This window comes from Strix aluco, chromosome 17 (genome assembly GCF_031877795.1).
Source record: "Strix aluco isolate bStrAlu1 chromosome 17, bStrAlu1.hap1, whole genome shotgun sequence".
NCBI lineage: Eukaryota > Metazoa > Chordata > Aves > Strigiformes > Strigidae > Strix > Strix aluco.
This window is the reverse complement of record NC_133947.1, coordinates 1,656,313-1,672,239: the sequence shown is the minus strand read 5'-3', so window position 1 is coordinate 1,672,239 and position 15,927 is coordinate 1,656,313. Positions and strand designations below refer to the sequence as shown.

The following is a 15,927-nucleotide window of genomic DNA, read 5'->3' as shown; positions in this document are numbered from 1 at the left end:
CTCTCCCCACCACTAAGCTATTTCAGTAAAATAACAAATTGGAAGAGACATTGCAATTTGCAAAACCCAAGTCATTGCATTTCAATTGATAAGCCGTTAGTCACTTCCTCGGAGGACAATATGCATGAAAGTGTTTGAGCTGAAAAAACATAGTGAGTAACTTGTGAGCAGAGAAGAGTTTTCAAATCCAGCCCAGTCAGTGGTGACAAAGCCCGATGCCTCTGATGAGAGTTCAGAGCTCAGACACAGAAACCATGGTTGCTCATTTCCTGCTGGTAAGGCCACCTTGATCCCGAAGACAGTCCCGGCCACGAACGGTGTCAGTTGTCTGTGCAACCAACCCATGCACGGCGGGAATGCGGATGGACGTGTTAGGAGATGGTTCCTCTGGGATTGGTTTCAGAGAGACACGGAATAATCTTCTTCCTGTTTGCAATCCTGTGCTCTGAGCCAGGCTGTTCTTCCTTCTCATCCACATGACTAGCAGAGAACAATTGTCTTGTCATGGGGAGAAGTGTCTCTATGCATCAGTCCTCAAGTAATATCCCAAGCTACAAGATATTTGACTTTTCAGTAACTGAACTACACTTGAATCGCATCATAAGCAAGCTAACGTTGGTGTACGTATACTGAGAACCGTTCATCATTAGAAAGGTGTCTCATAAGAAAGGTAAAAGGTGACCAGGCCGTGTAGTTTCACATTCTCCATAACAAAGGCTACAGAATGTCAGTCGTGCTGAGCCTTGAGGGATGCTTGAACAGCGGAGCAAAAGGTCTCAGCTGGTGAGAAGATGCTTCTTACATCCCCCACACCCAGTGGGGAACCACAACCAGTTTGTGGTTCAAAGCAAGAAAAAACCCCACATTCTTCTAAATAAGGCCTTTGATGTTTGTTGTCTATGGAGAAGGCAAATGGATCACCCTGTTGGTGTGTGCAGGAGGACTCCAAGAGGCACTCAAGAAGGACACGATATCCATGATGCATTTTCTTGAGAAGTGGAAGAATGTTTTGTTTGTCCTTTTGAAACAAGTGGGCATTAAACTGAACTAGCAAGAAGTAGGTTCAAAATGACAAAAAAAAAAAAGAGACAGCTCTTCACCTAACGTTTGGCTGAGCCGTTTGCCATAGGACACGGATGACAGGTTCATCTGTGTTCAGAGGGAATTGAACGAGGCGATGGAAATGCATCAGAGGTTTCTTAGTAAACAGAAGCAACCTTTGGCTCAGGGAGTTCCTGTGCTGCAAATAGCTTCGGGGCTGAGAGATGACCTACAAGTATCGTCACTCACGCCTGCCATGTTCTTTTATCCTTTCCTAGCCATCCTTTTTTGGCCACTGGCAGAGACAGAGTGCTGGGCTGGATAAACCTTTCCTCTGACTCAGTGTGCCTGCTATTGTATTCTGATTACTTGCTTCAAACTATCTGTCTTTCCTGATCTTTACAAATTAGAAGACTGTTCACCTCTCAGAGCTGTGGTATGCTACCACAAAACAAAGCTCTGATTCACTTTGCTAAGAAAAAACACAGATACTTTCTTTCCTCTGATATCACCTAGTCAACGTGGGATGAAGTTTCACTGTAACTAGCAAGATTATTCAGGTAAGTGGCAAATACGGAAGTCATTAATAAACAACCCGTGGGGAATGACTCACTTCCCCAAACATTGTTTTGTATTGGATACCTGAATAGAACAAAGAGTACTTCCAGTTGGTGGGTCCTACAACAATCATCTAGTCCAACTCCCTGAGCACCTCTGGGCTGAACAAAAAGTTAAAGCATGTCAAGGGCTATGGGGCATCAAGCACCACTCTAGGAAGCCTGTTCCAGTGTTTGACCACCCTCTTGGGAAAGAAACATTTCCCAACATCTAGCCTGAACCTCCCTGATAGAGCTTTGAACGGCGCCCATTCATCCTGTCGCTGGATCCCAGGGTGAAGAGCACCTCCCTCTCCACGTGCCCTCCTCAGGAACGCGTAGAGCGCGATGAGGTCACCCCTCAGCCTCCTCTCTCCAAACCAGACAAACCCAGTGTCCTCAGCTGCTCCTCACAGCACAAGCCTTCCAGCCCTCCCACCAGCTTTGTTGCCCCCCTCTAGAGTCATTCAAGTACCTGGATCTGAAATACTATCTAATCTAGTAAACCAGACTATTTTAATCTCCAGTCTAAGAGATGTGCAATCAGATAAAGGCGTGATTAAAAAAAAGTTTAGGCTAAACAAGTTCTGTGATTTATCTGTGAGCTATGAACTCACATTAACTTGAGGATTAAGGAGAAAAACCAGACCTCAGAATTACTAATTTCAAGACAAAAGCCACAGAACAGGGCAGTACAATTGCTCAATATACAACAGTTCTAATTTTGTGGGTTCTTAAACTGACGAAACAATTACAAGTTACATCTTACTGGCAAAAGGAGAGAGTTTTTCCCCAGCCATTTACAAGATAAAAATTTATGGGCTGAGATAACATAATTGCTGTGGGATAAATGCTTGCCTAACCAAAAGGCAAACTCCCCAAGGAGCTCCTTCTGTTCCTTAATCAAGTCAAGTCTCAAGCAGCAGAGATGATAAACACATGCCAGTAAAATTCTTGTCATGATTTTCCTTGAGTCTTTTCTGAAGTGGAGTATGCCAACTGTCAGATGTTCATCCCCATGATACTTGGGCATAAAAGGAAAAATTGAGTATTCAGTGGCAATTCAAGTGCCTATGCAAGGCAATTGGTTTGACTGCCCGATCTGCAGCTTTCTTGTACTTTCTTACATATATTCCTTATAATCCAATACATTTGGATTTTCACATTTTTAAAGAAATATGGTATAAAAGACTGAGGATGAAATTTATTTGAACAGTTACTCTGAATTCCCTCTAGGCGATACATGTCTGAGAGCATCAGTCAGGGCATTACTCTATATTTCTCTTGGACCAACTCTTGGTTGTATTTTATTTGGATGTTAGTATACTGTTTATTTTCTATACTTAGCTGGCATAATTTAGTGTCATCTTCCTGAGAAAGACCTTTGTCTGGAACTTGGAATGACTGGTAATTTTGTACGTGCTTATAGATCCACAGGTTGAAGAAATTTCTTTTCCTTCTGTACTGTTTTTGTAGGTCCCTGAGCTCCATTGATTAGTAGCCTTCACCACCACCTATGAATGTTTAGAAACCACCTTACTCTCACATTAGACTTCCATATCCAGGCTCACAGATTATTAATACTTGGCTGTCGAATCAAATGCTGGGTAAGATGCTACCAAACACATGGGATCAGTTACATCCTCTTATCTAAAGTATTTCAACCACCAATTTACTCAGCCAGGAAAACCAAAGGACAGGATAACACAGGGTATTTGAGCATGAATTTAGAATCATAGATTCATAGAATCATTTAGGTTGGAAAAGACCCTTCAGATCATGGAGTCCAACGGTTAACCCAGCCCACCACTAAACCACGTTCCTAAGCACCACATCTACACCTCTTGTAAATACCTCCAGGGATGGGGACTCAACCACTTCCTTCCGCAGCCTGTTCCCGATTTGCCTCATGTCACAATAGTGCTTTATAGTAGGTTTTTAGATAGAGAAAATTATGGAACTAAGCAAGAAAAAAAAAGGTTCTGATGTAAAAAAAAAAAAAAATTTTTTTTCAGGTTGACTCCACAGCTTGTTGCCTGAACAGCTCTAGATAGGAAAAACATGTGGAGGTAGCTTTGACGGAGATGCAAAGGTGTAAAAAAACCACAGCATAAGGCAGAGATCTGCCTCCAATTACACTGCAGAGCACAGAAAATAATGAAACAAGTGGTAAATCTTCCATCGGGATTTGGCTGTTCTCTCTGTAAATAGAGAAATTCTGTTTCCAGGGCTGACCACATGGTTGTCCCAAAAAGCACAAAATTCACCAGCAGTTTCAGGAAAAACTGAAACCAATGAACAAGATAACCTTTAGGAACTGCTCCCAGCATGTTTTGCAGCAAGTGAAGTCACATAATGGACATTTAAAAGGCACATCATCCTCAGATTTGCAGTTAGAGCACTGGAATCTTCCTAGAACAGAGGTGGGGATGGGGAGAGGGTGAGAGAAAGAGAGGAAGGAAATGACTAAATTCCAGTAATCACCTGTGAAATTCTCATCCATATACATTTCCAGTGCAGTCCAGAAAACAATAACCATGAGCTTTATGAATTACCTTCACAGGGCAATACCTGGCCCTGTTACATTATTTTACATGACCTCACTCAGTCTCTTGGTGCTTCAGGTCCCAATTAGAAACTGAGGTTAGGTCCTCACTTTACAAGGAAGTTGTGGAGAAAAAGACGTAAGTTCCGAGGAAACTATTACACCATTGTGATAAAGACAATGAAGGGCTTTGGTAGGGCACATGCAAGTGGCAGAAAGTACAAATTCTATTTAGCAGACCTCACAAATCGTTATCGCACTTGAGCAAATATAAGCATGAACCAATCATCATTTAACAGATCTTTAGCACAATTCTCATGTGTGTATCTTATCTTTATTCCTGAGTATTAAGAGAATTGCATCCGAAACCTCACCTATACCTACCACACTCTGGCTCCATCTCCAGGGGAAAGATGGGCACAGCTCCAGAGCCGGTGGGTGCTCTCACATTACCGGATTCTTTTGATACTTTGATCTTTGGCAATTTGCGTTTGCTTTCCTGGTTAAAGCAGAAGGAGGAAATCTTCCTCTGAATTTTCTCTGGCGCCTCACCCTTAAAAGTGGCTGCAACTGGTTAGAAAGAAAGAATACAAAACAGTATAATGCAGAGCACAATACACAGACTCCACAAAGCACGATCAGCAGTAAGTTCAGTAAAATCTCATTGTATAAGAAAAACACAATCTGAATAACTATTTCTTTATGCCATAGTGACTGGTTAACAGAAGTTTTGATACTAACCCACACATTACTACTGAAAGGGACCCTTTGTATTGAAATAGTTGTGTGGAAATTCTTCCTAGACAGCGTGGATCTCAATCCACTCCTGCTCCCACCCCACTTAAGACGCAAAAAATTCTGCCTTCACCCATAACACATTTCACCATTTAAAGAAGACAGCACTATAATTTTTTCTTGTTTCCTTGCCCTTCCCCATCTCACATTGCCTTCTATCTTACATCTGTGTTTTGGTTTTTTAAGACAATTTGGACACAGACAATTGCTTTTTCTTCCTTTACACACCTAGTGCAGGAAGGCCCTAGCGCACAGCTCAGGCTGTTGGACACTACCCATCATACTAGCAAATAAGATTCTAAACTTCAGACAAATGTTCTTTTCCAACCTTGCACGTGGCTTTTTTCTCCGTTCGTACACCAGCTCTCCGAACTCAGAGGGCTCCCTTCACCTTGAACCTGCTGTTGCAATTGCTTCTCTCCCTCACCACAGACAATTCCAGTCAAATCTTTACACATCTCTTTGAACTGCTCTTTGTGATGAGGGCGCACAAACATGTAAAACCCTGTCCAAAAGAAAACAGTCAAATGCAGAGGAAAATAAATGCCTGACCATGGAAGACTCTGTTTTGGAGGGGACAAATTCTCTGAAAGCTAAAACAGAATCAGCCATATTCCTAGTTGATTTTCTAGTTATATGCTTTTCCTTGCCAGAAGACAGCTGAGCATTTAGTACTGAAAATAACCTCAGCTTACCTCAGAATTCTTCTGTTCTCTACAGCTAAGCACAAATACCTGCTCCAGCCCTTCACCTGGCAATTGATCCAGCAAAAGAACATATATACACAATATCTGCAAAGACTTTCTCAAATTCCTTGTTACTATTTGGTTGACAAGAATTTATAACACATACAGAAATTTTTAAAAATCCCAATTATGACTTACTGCCAAGCACAATCCTACCAAAGTCCTCTGAGGTCAAAACATTTGCTCAGTAGATACTGACTCTGCTTGTGGAAAAAAAAATGTTCATGAGATGATGATGACTCAGTGCCACATAGTTCATTTCCCTCCCACTCTTCACTGCGTGAAGTGAATGAACCAGAAGAAATATTTTCTAAAAATTTGGAGACTATGACATCTATTCACAGTCAGTGGAGTACTTATTATTATTTCCTAAAGACAACAAACAAAACTACATCAGCATTTCCCAGCATACACTGTATGCATCATTTCCTGCAGAGGAATTCACAAGAGAGATGGGAGAAAGTGGGACTGAGGTGTTACACAGCACAAGACAAGACGTCTCCACCAAGATGATCAAGACCAGCATATAATCCCCCCTCTTCCTTTTTTAAACAATAAAGCCTGATTCAAATTTTGAAAACTTCTAGTTTCCTGAATCCTTTCATCATTAAACCTATGAAAGGAAAAAAAACAAACTAAACTACTTCTGAGAAAATAAGTAATCAGCCTAAAATTTCTCAATGATTATTATGAATGATAAGGATACAAAATTATGACACAGTTCCATAACTATTTCCAGGTAAAGCTCTGCAGAAGAATAGTGAATCAAAAGTGTGATTTCTTATCCCAAAATCTGTAAGTGATCCAGGAGCTTAGCACCAGTATAGCAACTAATGGTCATGAGAACAAAAACGGAGTCAGTTCAATAGTCACTGTCTTTTCTAAAGAGCAATCACTTGTAGTAATTGAGGAGAAAAAAAGGCAATGAAGTCATCTGACTGAAGATTAGGACTGGAATTACTGAGGTATTACCTAATGGTTTTAATGGACAATTTCTAACTGAACAGAGATAATATTTCATAACCTTGACATTTTTTGCTCTCTGAATGATTCATTTAAACACATTTTTCCTGCTGCTCAATTTATCTGGTTTGCTAAACTAAAAGCTGGGAGGAGTGAAGTTTACCAATGCTGAAGGTTTTTCCTAAAAGGGGAAAATTTGCAAACTAATGACCAGTGAAAGGTTATTGTTCATGTCAGATCACAGCACCTACATCTTATTTTCAGCTAAACGAGAGTGATTTAGGCAAGAAACCCTTACTTTGTAGGAGATGAAAGTCTTCTGGCCTCTCAGTGGTGAGGGCTGCTATCACTGCTATCATAGCATCATAGTTATCTGTCTTCTTGTAAGCCAACAACGCTTCATAGAAGCGGCTGTAAGCGCTTTTGTCCAAAGCCCTTTTCACATCGTTGAGGTAGGTAGTCCTGAGGACCTGGTGTCGATCTCTCTTAGAGCTCGATGCTTTTTCAGTGTCTCTCCTTGGAGCTCCACTGGCGTTCTGCCCTGAGAGACAAAGAATACACATGAGCAGGGCTTGGGGAGGAACAATCAGGTCACTCTTTTGTACTGACTCTTTTCATTCAGAAGGGGGTTCCTGGACTACTTGAAAGTGGTAAAGGCCTGCAGAGCCACACGCCTCCCCCTGGCATGGCCTTGGGCAGAGCCAAGACCTGCTCCTGGAAATGGCAACTGAGCACAAATGTATTCTGGGGATTGCTTTTAGCATCTCCTGGAGGTTTTATCTTTTAAATGGAGAAATGTGTCACATGGTCACTAGGGAATGAGAAAAAGGTGACAGAGAAGACACTGTGCATGAAGGTCAGCAATAAATCAGGGTTTGTGCTACACTAAAGGAGTAGAAGCATTTGAAATGGATGGCTTAACCAGCTATGCTGGCCTGACACATGGGCAAGTAAACTGCCAAGAGCAATTTTAAAGAATAGATTCCTCACCCCTTACTAATAAAAAGGAGAAAAGGGGTGTATGTGTTTCCCAACAGGAAAACATAGTGTCAAAAATGAATAACTAACCTGAAATAACACACAAGACAGCATGAGAGCAATGCAGGAGCACAACAGAAGGCGGGAGTAGCTATGAACATCCCGCTAAACTCCAGTGGACTTGTGTTCAAAGTGTCAAGTCTTTCCTCTAAAATGTACTGGAAATCAAAAAGTTCTGGTCTGCACATTGTAGGCATGCAAATATGGATGAAGTATATGAAAAGAAACTGATTTAAATTAACAAGCCTCATCTTTTGGTATTTAGATCTTTGTTTTCCACTAAAGAACTTTTAAAGAAGTTAAAGAAGATAATGAAGTTTTAAAAGATGGACTCGGTTCAATTTCCCAAAAGGGGAAAAAGATGGGTGTGAATTTTATAATCAGTATCTTTTATTGCCTATCATACAGCTTTGTGACATTTTCACAGGAGCATACCCTACTTAAGGAGTGAGCAAGAGAAATAACATTTGCATTTATTGCTATTATTTTCTCAATTACTTTTAGTGGAAACAAGTTTCTGGGAAAATCAATCTGATGGACCTCGGGACAAAATAATTACCAAAGATTCTGTTTTGTTCAAACGTTCTTAAAAGACAAAACAGGAAAACAAGTCAAAGAAACAACATGGCTTCACACATGAAAAGCTTTTAAAGCCTTCCAGGAAACACTGGCTTTTTATTTTATTTTTTTTTTTTTAAAAAAAGGATTAGCCTTTGACTATTCTTTACTCTTGAAAAACTTCTAAGCTGTCCAACTATCCTACTCATTTCCTTGTGAGAAATACAAAAAATTCCCAGCTGTTCTCAGGAAAATCTGTAATCAAACAAATGAACCTTTGACTTCAAAGATAAATACTGGACAGTATGAGATGAGGGGGGTGCATATAGAGATTACGTGCAACTGTGATAATACATTTGCTAGTCTCTGTTTCTACAGAAAAAACAGACTGGCCACATTACCAGTAACTAAACAGGAACCCTTTTCTTCACACCTGGATTCACGCTGAGCCAGTCTAAATTTACGTTCCTCAAATGGCTCTTTCACGAGCCCCGGGCGAACAAAGCCCAGCACTCTTGTGCTCAACTCACACTTTCCCTCACTGATGTAGGCCAGGTCAGTCTCTAGGGAAAACTTCTGGTGTTTTGGTTTTTGGTTTGGTTTTTTTTGGTTTTTTTGTTTTTTTTAATTGGGTTTTATGTTTTGTTTTGTACAATCCTTGCTGAAAATTCCGAATTACCATCACTCCTACCTATGGATAGGGAGCCACTGTGCTGGGTGACCTCAAAACAACATTGGTTCCCACCAGGAGAACTTACAGTCAGTGATGAAGTAAAACATAACATGAATTACCTCAGGACTGGGTTTTTATTGAACATGAAGGGTACCTGCACTAGTCAGCCCTGTTGTCAAGTGGAATCCTCCCCGGTTCAAGTGGAGTCCAGGGTTTAGCTGAGCACATGAGTCCTTTGAGAATGAAGTTTTTTGCTGACTCTGCTTTTCTTCTGTTAAATCAAACCAGTATGTTAACAGTGAACTTAGGGGAGAAGGAACACAGAATGGTGCATTTCAAAGCATGCTGAAAACACCTGAAGATGTAGATGTCTTTCTCTGATAAGAGGGGGTCAGCTAACACCTCGCTTTTTTTAGGACTTCATTGTTCCAGGGTTTCAAAAGATCTCACAAGCTCTGTGAGGACATGATTACCTTCTATTCACAATTCTGGTGGCACTCTCTGGGTAGCAAAGACACACACAAAGTTTTTAAATCTACAGCCTAGATTCACAATTTAAATAGATCTGTAAACCCCCCTTTTGAAATAAAATTACTAACTATGCAGTAACTAATGCTCAGGCATCATGCTCACAGGAAGGCAGGCAAGAGGACCACGCCGAGCAGAGACTTAGCTCAATATTGATTAAATTAAATTGCCTTTCATTCTTGCAGTTCTGCTCTGTGACTGGGTAATGTCTGTCAAATGATACAACTGCCTGCACAGTGCTGAAACAAGTTCCTCACCTATTTCCTTGGCTAGCAGCTCCCTCTCTTCCCGCAGGAGGCTGTGCTCAGGTTTGTAGCCACAGCCCACTCCAGTCAGATTGGAACATGCTTCATCAAACTGTTTTTTATGTTGAGGTCGAACAAACTGGTAAAATTCTTCCATTAGAGAGAGGGAGAGGGGGAAAAAAAAAAGAAAAATAAAAATCAGTCCACAACAGGTAATAAATGCCATAGAAACCTACAATGGCAGGACTTCTAAGTTTTGTAACATGAAGGTAAAAAAGTGCAGCTAAATAACTTAAAGATATCATTATCTAATATTTATACAATTAAGAACAGAAGTTCCACAAAGGTCAGCTATCATGCAAACTTCCAGCAATAATATCACCAGTAGGTAATAACTAATTTTTTCACTGTAAATATGAAGTAGCTTAACTCTACTTATGAGCTACCTCATAAATCATGGGCCAAAGTATCTGCTAGGCTGATACTTTGAATAACTGATATACTGTTAATTTTACACCTCATCTTACTTACCATTAAATATTTGCCAACCAAAAGCCTAAACCTCAAATGAACTTCAGGTTTCAGGTGCCTGTCCCTTTTGAAAACTAGACTTAGGCCTTAATTTGGCATTTCAATATTTTCTCATCTATACAGCAGATCAGCAAATTGGGAAACAAGACTGTGGCTACTATTAGTACTAAGTGCTCATACTAAGCCTCCCATTCCTTAACCTTAAACTTAACCTTAAACAATTTACAGGATGTGTAACAATGATTTTTTATTTTAGTAGATGAAAAACAGTCACAGAAAAATCTGCCCATTTGCTCACAAGTTGAGGGAAATGAAAATTCAGAGAAAACACTCTGTTAAACTAGAAATGCTGGTGCGAGTCCAGTTCCTGTCAAGGCAGTTGTTAAAAGCCAAGAAGATACCAGCTAAACCAGGAAACTACCCGTGCTTGCCCACATCGCTTGCTTTATACTCACCATTATTTAAATAGAAAATTTCTCTAGATATTCTGTCTACTTATTCACTGCTTTAACACTGAACCCTTACGAAGGGTTCGCACAGCCACACTCTTGATCTTACCTCCTAAACCCCAGGGAATAAGCTGTACTGCTGTTACGCAAAGTTTACAGACACAAGCTTCTGTGGAATGTGATTTTTTTTCATGCCTGTCAAGATGCAAACTAACATGACAATTAGACTGAGAAGATTTTCTACGTGATCTGGGGATATAAAGTGATGCATGTTAATGACTATCATCCTGATTGATCTGGATTTCCAGTCTAAACCACCTCTGAAATACCCAAGTCTATTTAAAAGACAAAGGTCACATCACAAATATACTAAGGAAGCCATCACACCTCGTAACAAGATATGCTTTTTTTCATCCTCTATAAAGAGAGAGCTCATTTGAGATAACATAGCATGGAAGTCATCTGTCTTCTTGTAGTGCTGAAGAGCCTTAGAGAAGAGATCATAGTTCTGTTGGCTTAGGGTCTCCTTCACTGTTGCGATGTACAGCGTAGCTCGGGCCTTCTTTGGCTCCGTCAGGTCTGCTTTCTTATCAGCTTGCTGCAAAGACAGGAAGACTTTTCAGTAAATAGTACGACTGGAGGAGTTACTCTCAATGAATTCAGATGGAAGCAATATATTTACAATTCTGCCAGCACACAGAACAATGAATGCTTTCAACTATCAGGTTACTCTCTCTTACAAATATGGTAGTCGCCCCCATATCCACTTGTTATTTCCCAAAAGCCTCAAACACACACCCCCACCCAAAAAACCTGACCAGCTTCAGTGCCACAGAATAAGCACTAATCTAACTGGCCTACCTCCTGGAAATGTCCAATTAACTGAAAAACATAAATCTCTGAAGCAGGAGATACAAAGAACAGGGGGTGTTCAAGCATTTTGATTCCTCTAAGACATTTTTTGAAGACACTATACACATGAGCAAGTTAGATTACTCTCTTGTGTTGGGAAACATTATTCTACAATCACAAGCAACAGGGACTTGAAAAAAATTCAAAACAACCCCTACTTTATGAAAGTGACTGAATTGCAATATGCTCACACACTTTGAACATATAAGCTGTAGAACCCTTGTCCTGTGCCTTCATGACAAAAACCAGCATCAACGAGGCAATCTCCTGAGGGACAAGTATATTAAGTTCTCCAGCTGATTACTGTATCTGTTTCTAAAGCATTAATCCCATCTACATCTGTGAGCACCCATTCTCCCCCAGAAAAGTGATGCTATTCACCTTCTCTGCTGTCAAAACTGACTGCTTCAGAGGAATGTTCCTAGAGAAGGCAGCCAAGTCTCATTGCACAATTCTATTCTTAGGAGAAGGCTTAATAAGAGAAATGACTTTAACTCCAAACCTTGAGGGCAAGGCTGACTCATCATGACATCAGGTAGCAACAAACTGCAAGCACAACCTTCTGCAATGAACCTGCTTCTTTTCTCACACCTTGAATATTATCAGCTTCAGGATCTGTGACTACTTTCATCAGTTTCGTTTGCTAGGTGACTGGCAGTCTGACAGACAGCCAGCACCCAGTTAAGACAGTACCTTGGACAACTACTGACACACACAATCACCCAGGGGATTCCCATTAATTGATCATGACTCTTAAGCAACTAGCTGCATAATCACAGAACACCAGGTTGGAAGTGACCTCAAGGATCACCCAGTCCAAACTTTCCTGGCAAAAGCATGGTCTAGACAAGATGGCCCAACACCCTGTCCAGCTGAATCTTAAAAAATGTTCAGTGTTGGGGAATCTACCACTTCCCTGGGGAGATTCCCCAGCGGCTGATTTTTCTCGATGAGAACAATGTTCCTCTTGTGTCCAATTGGAATCTCCCCAGGAGTAATTTGTACCCATTACCCCTCATCTTTCCCATGTGACTCCTTGTAAAAAGGGAGGCTCCATCTTCTTTGTATATCTATCTATCTATCTATATATATGTAAATAAATATCTATCTATATCTATCTATCTAATGAGTTAAGTGAGTCTGGACACAGGGCAAAAAAAATTAATGTACAACTGCAAACGTAACACACAATGACCCACCAGAGGTGGGGTTAGGACACGATTGCTTACCCAAACAGAACTGGTCAGCTATACCACCTGAGGCTCTACCAGCAGCTGGACTGGATGAGCCTGGTAGGTCCCTTCCAACTGAACTATTCTAGTCTATTCTAATCAAAAAGAGTGAAACCACCCACCACACCTGGTCAACGGGAGATGTTCACAAGGTAGTCAATGCCAGAATTTTTTTTTCACCTAATAGTCCTACCTGGAACTGTGCTTGACTGGGTCTGTAATGTCTAGATTTAAGAAACAGCATGGCAAAAATAAGATTTCAGATGTGCATTGATGAGTATTTACAACTTGGAGAAAAAACATAATTGTTCTGGCATCAGTCATCTGTCTGCCTAGAAATTTCCAATTCAAATTAAAGCAGTCTACAGATCAAAGGGACAGCACAGGCATGGAAACACATACTGTATTGCTGACTAGCTTTATTTTCTTCCTTCCTCCTTTCTGCTCATCTGTTAACCTCTTCTCATACTGAAGGGAAAGTGTTGACAGACGTTGTGCCTGTGAAGATTAAAAAGAAAAGAAGAAAGGTCCAAAAAACTGCTTTTCAAAGTTATTGTGCGTTTAATTTAGCCATTTCCAGCAAAGCTTGTTAACCCTGTTTGTGACACCATTCAAGAAAGGGAAACAAGTCAACCTAAATTATTGCAACAGCCTGGGACACATACATGTTTCTAGAAGGTAATCACTTACTGGGCAATTCAGAGAGACCAGAACAGAGAAAAAAAGACAAAGGTGGTCTTGAGGGTGCAGATTGCCAATTAAGCAGAGCTGGACTTACAGCTGTTTCAGGGTAGCCCTGGGAGTGTACACATACCTGTGTGTAACTGATGCCTCACATGCCCCTTTTCTTTCCTGCCTGGAAGAACTTCTCTTCTGAAGAAAACCTGTATCAGGCTTTTCTTGGGGTACTGAGAAGGGAAGGCTAAGCAGTCTTGTAGAAAACATCAGGGCAGACAGGATGAGACAGTAACAGAAACACTTGTGGTTTGGCAAGCTCCTTAGCATCTCCCATTCCCAGTAACAAAGTGGGTTTGTACTGCAGTGACTGGGAATACTGGTATATACAAAGCTCCAAAACAGAAGTGAGCAGGCAGAAGCAAGAGGAGTGGGATTGCTGAACAGCAGACACTCCAATATTAGATCAAGCCAGTATCGACCACATTAAAAACCACCACCTAAGTAACAGAAGAAACTGCAGGACAGCCCTATATTGCCAGCTGGTTTCTACATACCTGTTGAGAAAGCAGGTATGTGAAGTGATTTATTTCTTTGCTCTTGTCCAATAAAAGAATTTCATAGCAAGTATGTGATTATCAGTGCATTTACAGAATAGTGTTGTTCATTTGTGAGAGGAACCAGTAAAATAACAGTACCTCCACATTCCACTATGTCTTCTCAATATGTGTATTCAGATCATAGAGCTTCAGAGTCAAATTAAACTAAAACAAGACTAAAAATAAACCAACCCCTAAGCCAACCACCTCAGATTTACCAGTTTGTAGAGTTAGTTACTGATACTTAGAAATACAACCCCCAGTGCACTCATAATACTGCAAGGATACTGAATTCCAGACACGCCTGACCATGATTTAAGTGCACATTTAAATATATTTTATTTAAGCATCATGTAAGGAAGAATTGGAATACAAGCAGCAAGTCAAACATTTATGATACAGGCAATAAGTCAGAAAAATCATCAAAAATATCATCTTAATGCTGGACTATGTAAAGGCACCACCTTGAATAGCATGATCCAGAATTAATAAGGCTTCTGAAAGACAAGTTTCCATAAGGCAAATCTCACAAGGAAAACTGATTAAGGGGAGCTGTCAAATCATTCTTTAAATGGAATGAGAGACTATTTCTTGTATTTTGATTTTTTTTGAGACTACAAAGGCTGCTTTTCTTCTTTTTCACCCCAAGGAAATTATTTCAGAATGACAGCAGCTTAATTTCCATTATTTAGGAACCAAGGGTACAGTATAACCTTGATAAAATTAAAAATGGTAACACAAATACTGTGATGGATGGATGAAGAAAGATATGAAAGCACACCAACCCCATTGTCAGTCCAAATGCTTACTAGAATCAGCTCAATACTAGACCCAGGGTGGAGGCTGGTTCCCTCAGAGGCACTGCATGTCTCGGGACTACACTCCCCAGATCTCTGGTACCAGAAATCATGGGTTTAGGTGCAGCACAGGATGACCCCACAGTCCTCTGAAAAAAAATCAGAGATGAGTAGTAACGCCAAATACAGAAAGCAGACACGAGCTGGCTCAGTGCTGAGCCCTTCGGACCATCAACTTCACTGACTTCAGGAAATGCTGAACGACGCCAAAAGCAGTGCAGCTGCGTTAACGTATCGTAGCTGAGTGATCAAGTGCCTGGAGATGTGCCAGGCTTTCCAAAGAATAAGTTCTGGTGTCTGTGCCGTGGCGGCCCATGGGTGATGGAGCCGATTTCCCAATCGGCTACACAAGTTAAACATTCTCTACCCTTGCTTGTTTCTCCAAGTTTGTACATTCCCTCTGTTCTGTACACATCTCCATCCATCTCCCTTAGGCCTCCTGAGACATTCCCCAGATACTCCTTACACCTCCACACTTCCCCGAGGCGTTCTTCCCCTAAGCCAACGGCTCAGGTGTGTTGCAATAGCCATTTCTGGAGTCCGCACACCAGTCCAGCAGCCAAACCGAGTCTGCAAACAGTTTAATATTCCTGCTGCTGGCAGTCAGGTGAGGGAACGACCCCCAGCTGCAAACAGGAATTTGGGGAAAGCAAGAAGAACACAGCCTAGTCCCTGACGTATTAAAAATACCAATCCAAGAGGAAAGAAAGAACAGCACAGAAACAGCTTTGTTGATCTTAATGCAATAGTGGTTTTTTGATTCAGATAAAGAATATTCCGCAAGTCTGCAGTATTCATTCTCTTGAGGCAAACCAAAAGATTTTTATCTGAAAGTGCAATCTAATCCATAAACACTCCTCCCACCCTTTTTAAATTCATTATCTGGTCACCTAGAATCTGCTGACACAGATTTCACCCAGGAGGAACTGCATACCTACCAACCT

General features: G+C 40.9%; 1 protein-coding gene across 6 annotated transcripts in view; it reads right to left on the bottom strand.

Moving 5' to 3' along the window:
- Positions 1-15,927, bottom strand: part of RTEL1 (regulator of telomere elongation helicase 1) — a 50,657-nt gene that overhangs the window by 2,732 nt on the left and 31,998 nt on the right. For 4 of the 6 annotated variants that reach the window (XR_012625589.1, XM_074843617.1, XM_074843618.1 and 1 more), the window contains 8 exons: positions 13,255-13,350; positions 11,096-11,306; positions 9,741-9,878; positions 9,110-9,226; positions 6,985-7,227; positions 5,306-5,482; positions 4,567-4,752; positions 3,946-4,049 (listed from right to left, as the gene is read on the bottom strand). Coding sequence is in view for 5 of the 6 variants with exons in the window: in XM_074843617.1 (XP_074699718.1) it covers positions 3,946-4,049; positions 4,567-4,752; positions 5,306-5,482; positions 6,985-7,227; positions 9,110-9,226; positions 9,741-9,878; positions 11,096-11,306; positions 13,255-13,350 (1,272 nt within the window). In the remaining variant the exon portion in view is untranslated. The remainder of the gene's footprint in view (positions 1-3,945; positions 4,050-4,566; positions 4,753-5,305; positions 5,483-6,984; positions 7,228-9,109; positions 9,227-9,740; positions 9,879-11,095; positions 11,307-13,254; positions 13,351-15,927) is intronic. The other 2 variants (XM_074843619.1, XM_074843620.1) reach the window with 2 other exon arrangements.